We start from the raw sequence: 8,234 nt of genomic DNA, 5'->3' as shown, positions 1-8,234 counted from the left end.
CTTTTCCACCTCAGCCAAGTGTGAAACCTTTTTTGTATTGATTGTGGGCTTTCCTGTTTCCTCTCTGGTTTGTTTGTGTATAAATTATAACTTTGCATAAAAACCGGTGGATGAAAACACCTTACGACTCTTACAGGCTGGCCGTGTGATTTTAACAACCCGCATATCATATATAACATAACTGCAGCAGTTGAGAAAAGAGAGGTGGGTCTGTCCCGCTCTGCTCTGTCTGATCCTGCAGATGCTCAGGAAACGCCTGCAGGTTGTGACGGTCCAGCTGGGGTCAGAGGTCAAGGACGGGGGTGTGGCCCGGGAGGTGGAGGACGCCGTCAACGAGCTGCAGAGACAGATGGGAGAGTTTGAGCGAAGTGTCAGCGAACACCAAAAAACGCTGGACATGACCTGCAGACTGCATCAAGCCATGGAGGAGGTGATTGATACACGTTAAAAATGTATATTGATTAACGACAGCGAGTTTAAAAACCTGTTCAAATAATTAAGAAAGTATGTTTATGTGTTGTTTTACATTAATAGTATCAGTTCTGGTGCGAGGAGGCGAGCGCAACCGTCGCTCGCGTCGGGAAGTTTTCCTCACAGTGCCGCAGCTCAGAAGCCGTCTCTGTTCTCTACCGGCAGTTTGAGAAGTTCGTCTGGCCGACGGTTCCTCAGCAGGACGAGAGGATCCGTCAGATCACGGAGCTGGCTCTCAGACTCCACGGTGAGTAACAACACAGCAGGAGGATGACAGGTATATGCCCCCCTTCTGTCAGATGACCTCAAGAAACCCTTCATTGACTTCACGTGTTGACTTCAGCCGCGTAGAATTAAACACTGTCGATCATATAAAGTGGATGGTGTTTCAGTATATTTGTCATAAATTTGAACTCTCAGTATTTAGGTCAATTGGTTCTCAGTTTGGTCAGTTTTGTAGTTGTACCACTACTCATTACTTGTAGCTAATGATTTTAGTCATTTCTCTGTTACATATTTAATTATTCAAACTTTTTATTCTTTACTTTTATCTGACTGTTTGGACTTTTGCGCTTGCCGGCAACTAGATTCTATACTCTTGATCACAACATGTAGTGTTCAGCAGTGGTGGAAAGTAACTAAGTATATTTAAACAAGTACTGTACTCAAGTTAAATTTTGAGGTACCTTTACTTGACTTTTTATTTAATGCTATTTTATTCTTCTACTTTTCTACATTTCAGAAGGATATGTGGTACTTTTTAAGGAACCACATTCATCGTACTTGTTACTTCTCAGATGAATTTTTTACTTATAAAACATATTGTGCATATTTAAAGATTAAACCAGTGGTTCTGAACCTTTTAGACTCGTCACCTGTTAAAAAAATCATTGTTCAGTTGTGTTTTTTTAATCAGATCGGAATTTCTAGTGTTTCAAATTAGCTGCGCCACTCTACGGTGTTTCCATCTACCCCCCCGAAACTGCACGGGTTTACTCTCCTGGTTGGGAATCACTGATCCAGACAGGATCCTCAGCAAGTCCATTAGAGGGAATTTATTTTGGTCTGAATTTTGTTGTACAATGCTGTTGTGATGGGCGTAACTACATACATTTCCAAAAAACATGAACATTAGACAATCACCAAGTACATAACAAAACCTAATTTCCTCCATAATTCTAAGAAATGCACTTTCATCGATTGAAAATCTAATATTTAAAGGTTCTATGAGAAAAACTGCTGAGCATGGATTTGATCCACACAAGTTTAAAAGTGTGTGTGTGTGTGTGTGTGTGTGTGTGTGTGTGGGTTTCAGGGGTGCAGGAGGGGCGGCGGTACATAGAGAAGACAGTCAGTAAACACTCGGAGATGGTGGAGTCCATCAGAGAGCTCAGTGATGGACTGATGGAGCTGGAGGCCAAACTGAAGGTAACTCAACAGAAAACACGTACAACCAAGTTTTCATGTTTTATGCTCGTAGAGCATTGATTCAAAGTAGATCTAATGTGTCACAGATCAACAGATAATGACCCTTTAATGTCTGGACTCTGGACTTGGCCACTTCAGGACATTGACACTGTTGTTTTGAAGCCTCCTGTGTAGCCGTGACTCTGTACTTCATTATCTTGCTTAGACTGCATCCGGTTTTCCTCCAGGGTTTGTCTGTATTATGTTTCTGCAGAAGCACCCTCACCGTATGATGCTGCCACCACCACGCTTCACCATAGGGATGCTATTTTTCTGTTGATGTGCAGTGTAAAATGGTGTTTAGTCTGATCGCCAAAAGGCTCAGTTTTGGTCTTATCAGACCAAAGAAACGTGTTTCCAGCTGACTTCTGAGTCTCTTGTGTTTTCAGGCAAACTGTAGCCCTGATGTCATGTGAGTTTGGGCTTTCTCTTTGTGTCCCTCCCTTAAAGCTGCAACTGGTGAATCAATCACAGTCTCTCCAATCTGAACTTTTCAACCTTGGAACTCAGTCGGAGGTGTCAAGGGTCTCTGGGTGGACTCCCTCACTAGTCCCCCCCTTGCTCATTCAGTTTTTGGGGACAGCCTGTTCTACTCAGATTTACAGCTTTACCAGTCTTTCCGTTTCTTAAGGGTTGGTTGAACTGGACTCCAGTGACTCGGGTTTTTGAATCACCTTTCCACTAAAGCTGGTTCGGGTGTCCCTCTGTCTTCATTCTGGAGGTTTTGTCATGATACTCACTCACCCAAAGTTGGACCTTCCAGATACAGCAGTATTTGGGTGTGTCCTATGAAAGGGTGTGAAATCTTATGGAAATGTCTGTTTTGCTTTTTATATTTGTAATTGATTTAGATCTCCTTTAACATCAAAGGGTCTTTTTCTGTTGATCTGTGCCAAAAAGCCACATTCAGTCTACTTTGATTTAATGTTATAAAAAAATAAAACATTAAAACCCTCCAAGAGGGGTGGATACTTTTTATAGGCGCCGTACACACATACTACACACATAATACACATTTAAGAAACATCTGGTCCAATAAGGACATAATCTGCAGATTATTGACCTTAATGAGTGTTTAAATGCAGTAATATCACTGTGGTGTTTTCAGCTGGAGAGTCTCAAAGTGCAGCAGAACGACGGAGAGAAAGAAATGAAGGAAGAGGGAGAGATGGAGCAGAGGAGAGAGAATGAGACAGCAGAGAAAGATGAAGAGGAAAAAAACAAGTCGAAGGGAAACAGAGAGGCGGATAACCGCAGCACACAGGAGGCTGCTGACACGGTAAAAATAATCACTAATCAATAATAATCAATAATCAATAATAAGAAGAGTTTAGACTTTCTGGTTAAAAAGCGTAAAAACTAGAAGAACTGAGCTCCATAAACAGGAGAGCATGTGTCATATTCTCATCTGACTTTCAGTGATATTGTAAGGCTGCAATATGTTATAAGATATTAGTAAGATATTGAAGCTCATCTGAATCCGTCCTCTTCTTCCAGTATGAGTTGAAGGAGACAGGCCACACCCCCGAACTGACCGCCGAGCATGATGGGAAGGAGGTACCCGTGAAGAGGCAGACTGCAGCCAATAGGAAGCCACCGTTACGGAAGAGCAGCAGTCAGGAGGCTGACAGACAGAAAGTCCTCTCAGAGAGCAGGTACACCGAATGAAAGTGCTGATACTCCTGCTCCCCAAAGGATGAACCACAGCTACGGTACTGAGCAGGCAAAGTGGGCAACTGCCCTCCACCTGGGGCTTTTGGGGCCCCTCAGGGCTTAGGGGGCTCAAAAGCCCTGGGCGCATCCTCCTCCACCGGTTTCTGCAATTAAAAGTTTTTGCACTACTAAAGTACAACATCAACTACAGTGAGTCCTGGATTATTAGCTAATGATCTGGCCCTGTGTTGTGGAGGGGCCCGGTGACTGTTTTTGAGACCTTTTATTATTCTGGTTTATATCGTCCTCACACGCAGCATAAATAGTTGTGTTTAATCAAATTACTACGAACTAAAACATATTAAGAGTGGTTTCAGCTCAGGAGGTCTTGTTGCACAGTGGGAACAAGGTTTTTGCCCAGGGGCTCCTTAACAGGTTAATCAGGACATGGGATGAGCCCTTTGAATTTAATCGCACGACTTTTCCTCCAGTTCCACTCTCAGGTCAAACGTACAATAAGTGTGTTTTAATCGAAATTGCTATTTACGCTTAAAAAATATGAGTAGAAACTTGAAACATGTCCAAAATATCTCTTCTGTTGTGTTTGGTGTAAAAGTAGCTGTGTGGATAAAAAGCAAAGTGAAACAGACTGAGTGACTAAACGCTGACGTACATGAAGCATGAAGAGAGGAAACCGTCAAGTCTTTGTGGACCCATGAGGAGACTGGAACCTTCCTCACATTAACATATGAAACCAACAGAAACGTCAGATTTCCCTCAAGTTCTCCACATGGTTTTTCACAACATGAAAAGTCTGGGGGTAACCTAAATCAGTAAGATTCATCCTCTGGTAAACGTGAATGTCTGAACCAAATTTAATGATAGACCCCTTAAGGCATTAGTTTTCTGAAATGCAGAACACAGAGGCTGAGGCAAGTACTGGGTACAATAAATAATCTATTAACAACTGAGTTTTGATAGAAGGGAGGGGTAGCAGAGTCTTTGTAGTCGGGGGGGGGCTGGCAGCTGCAGCCTGAGACTGAGGCGGAGACAGGGAAGCTGAGCAGGGCAAAACAGGGGCAGTGGCAGAGGGGAGCAGAGCACAATGAGTCCAGAGATCTTGGGGAATGAGGGTGATCCAGAGCGGGTTCCAGGCTGAACAGAAGAGGGACAGAGGCAGGAGTCAAGCTGTGAATGCTGCAGGCAGAGGGAAATAAAAGTTAGCAAAAGCTTTAACAAGTAACAAGATTCAAAAGGCTGGAACGTGACTGACTGTGTAGCAGTGTCTATAATCTGGCAGTGTGGTGATTGGAGATGGTTTGCAGCTTCAGCCCGACTTCTGCTCACCTGATACCAATCCTGTAAAAAAGGATAGACAGAGAGAGAGAAGCTCCAGACTAGGAGGGAAAGGGGGCGGAAGCAGAGGGCATCCATCCAATAACTGTAGATATTTCACTCCAAACCATAAATGTCAAACTGATGGTAGCGCAAGAAAAAACAGTCAGGGGATCACCAGAGTCACTGTGGTTTGCCCTCTGGGGACCATGATGATCTGTACAAAATATTATATCAATTCATCTTGCAGATATTGAGATACTTCACAGGATAAGTGAAAACTTTGACATGTTGGTGATGCTAGATTAAGTGTCCGATGATCAGGTGATCAAAATTATTGGGATTAATCCTCTGGAAATCAAGAATTTCAGTGCAAAATTTCTACTTTCTCTCATTTCAATCTATCCAGTAGTTGTTGAGATATTTCAGCCTGGATCAAAGTGGTGGAACGACCAACCTACATTAGCCTGCTAACGTGGCTAATAATGTAATGTAATCTAATCTTTTATTCATTTATAGAAGGACAACATTTGGTTCAAGTTTTGTCTATATGAAATCCTGGACTTCAAAATATGAAGGTTCACTGTGTCGTCTCTCCTTCAGCCACAGACAGCAGTTAAGCAGTGAGAGGTTCACCTCTACCTACTGCTCCAACCACACTTTCAGCCTCTCCTGCTCCCCAGTGGAGCCCAACCGACGGGTCCACGCCATCCAGAGCCATTTACAGGCTGTCAACACTAAGCCTAAAGCCGCGCCCCCTCATCCTTCGATTGACCCGTCACCCACTGACATCCAGAGGCAGTTTCAGAGGAAGGAGCTGCAAATACCGGGACAGCAGGTAGTGTCCACTGCCTGGGGATCACACACGACACAGCTACATGTTAGTTGACAGAGTTCATCCCACATGTTGTGATTTCAGATCCTCTTTTATTTTCCATTTACATGCTGCTACTGTGCTACATATTTCAAAAACACTGCTTTAATTTTCATCTCTATAGTGTTGATACCCAACTGTTCGTTTCCCTTTAACCTGGTGATTGTAAAAAACAGCCCAACTCCTCATCTATACCTCAAGAGCTGTATGGCTCAGAATTTCTGCAACTAAAAGGATTCAAAATCTAAAGTTCTTTTCTTTGGCCCCTTTTTTTGACAGCTCCGCTACGATCCCAGTGTGTTGGTCTGTCAATCACTATAGAAGTTCACACTATCTTGCATCTTTGCACTGTTTCCCTGTGAGTTTTAGAATCAATTTTAAGATTTTGCAAATGTTTAAGGCATAACATGGTCAAACTCAGATTTAGACTATCAAAATGTTAATCCCTCATGAGCAGAGTCTGTCTGTGCCTCTCAGCTTTGGACCTCCCTGCCTGAGACTAAACCTGTTGCATCTTTTAAACCAATTCTTAAAAGTCAATTTTATCTGAAAAGCTTTTTTAAAACTTGAAAAGTTTTAAAGTCTGCAGAAATCCTCTTTATGAGCTCTGATTGGCTTAGAGTTTTAAACAGGAATCTCCCACAAACTCCCGAAACCTCAGATGCAGTCCTGGACACTTCAATGAGTAAATGGGAGTTGGTGTAAAGTATAATTTAAACAAGTCAGATATATATGGACAAAGAAATTGAACTAAGTGTACAAACCTCCTTGTTCCTGAGTCAGTGAGCAGAACATACTTTATAAACAGCAGCAATTTATCAGTCTAATACTCAGTCCTTTTTACCCAGGATGCATCAGCAGGAGAACTGTTGGAGGCAGAGCTGCAGCAACAAGAAGTGATGACAGAGGACTCGCTGTCCAATGATGAATACGAGTGTGCGTCACCTGACGACATTTCCTTGCCGTCGCTGGCAGAGACACCAGAGTCCAGCGTTGTCCAGTCAGACAATGAGGAGGGCTTTTGTTTGAGTTCCAACAGCATCCACATCAACCAGTACAACCAACAGTACCATGCCCAGTCAGAGCACAGTGGAACTGGTGCTGCTACTGGTGCAGTCCGACGACCGAGAGAGTCCAGTCAGACAGAGGGTTATCCAACTCCTCCCACCAGTCTTCACTGCAGCACTAGGTCTGTTTTAGAATAAATCACAGTCACATCAGAACAGAGCAAGATTCCTTTTTATGTTGCTACAATTGTAGGCACCGGCAGAAGCTAGCTACATCACTAGCAAACAGCAATAAGTGGCCATACGTCTGTGGACCCCTAATCATTCTCTCCATATGTGACTATGTATCATGTCATTGCGACACAGTGGACATTAATCTACTGCTCTAACAGCCTACACTCTTCTGGCTTCAAACTTTTAAGCAGACATTGAAGCTGGCTGCAAGATTTGCTCCCACTAAGAGCAGGGGTCAGGGCTCTGTGCCGATTGTTCATTGTCTTTTCACACCAAACTGAAACAATCAATACTTTATGGACCTGGTCTGACCAAACCAGGATGTACAGTAATGTCTGTCAACAGACATAAGAATGTTGCTAACCTGTCCCCTAAATCCCCTAATAGAGGTCACGGTTCCACCTTCTACTGAGCCCTGCAGGCTGCGGGAGGAACTTGATAAAATTAGGCTACAAGGATAGCTTGACAGTATGGTTATCCCTTCAGCAAAATAAATGCTGCTGTTGGCAGAGCAAATTCACCTCAAAGTTTACCAATCAAGAACTTGGTAGAAAAGTGTCACAGACTTTTTTGACACTACTTCAGATAAATCCTAACTGTGACAGCTCCATTCATATGAATTGAATTTGGTGTGGAATATTATATTGCATCAAAAGATGTTTTGTCATTTTGGCAGACTGGGTTACTCCGTCGAGAAAGGTTTGGTACTTAGTGTAGGCCTCTAAAGGTTTTATTGCATGTAATGGATAGGGCTGAGTATCACCTGAAATTCTTCGATACTGGTGTCTGTATGATACCTGAGTTTGGGTACCGATAAACAAAATGATACCGATACCTTTGCAGCGTTGTCTTGAAACAAGCCAAAGTCAGGCAAAAGATTCTGGCTTTGTACCGATAGCTCCAAAGTAATTGAACAGAGCAGTGTCTCAATCTAATCAAGATCTTTGTTCGCTATTGTGAAGTAAACAAATTTTGCGGATGTCTGCGCTCTACACTTCGTCTTAACACAAGCGGCCATGCTTTGTATTCTTTTAGTAATGACTGAAGTCAGGAAACATCTGGTCAAAGAATATGTAAACAAGACCTGACAAAGCATATGATAGCTTTCAGTACATGACAGTTTGACACTCAGTGCTGTCACATTTCGGTCGGTACTCAAAAAGCATTGAGGTTAGATACTTAGCCTTACTAAA

The 8,234-nt window shown here is 42.9% G+C and overlaps 1 protein-coding gene across 1 annotated transcript in view; it reads left to right on the top strand.

Moving 5' to 3' along the window:
- Positions 1-8,234, top strand: part of ccdc141 (coiled-coil domain containing 141) — a 46,040-nt gene that overhangs the window by 32,963 nt on the left and 4,843 nt on the right. The window contains exons 19-25 of the mRNA XM_040149279.1: positions 242-430; positions 535-718; positions 1,787-1,899; positions 3,047-3,217; positions 3,436-3,593; positions 5,530-5,764; positions 6,649-6,989. Coding sequence (XP_040005213.1) covers positions 242-430; positions 535-718; positions 1,787-1,899; positions 3,047-3,217; positions 3,436-3,593; positions 5,530-5,764; positions 6,649-6,989 — 1,391 coding nt within the window. The remainder of the gene's footprint in view (positions 1-241; positions 431-534; positions 719-1,786; positions 1,900-3,046; positions 3,218-3,435; positions 3,594-5,529; positions 5,765-6,648; positions 6,990-8,234) is intronic.

Source organism: Xiphias gladius, chromosome 16 (genome assembly GCF_016859285.1).
Source record: "Xiphias gladius isolate SHS-SW01 ecotype Sanya breed wild chromosome 16, ASM1685928v1, whole genome shotgun sequence".
Lineage (NCBI taxonomy): Eukaryota > Metazoa > Chordata > Actinopteri > Istiophoriformes > Xiphiidae > Xiphias > Xiphias gladius.
The sequence above is the reverse complement of the archived record's forward strand: the minus strand, read 5'-3'. Positions and strand labels throughout refer to the sequence as shown.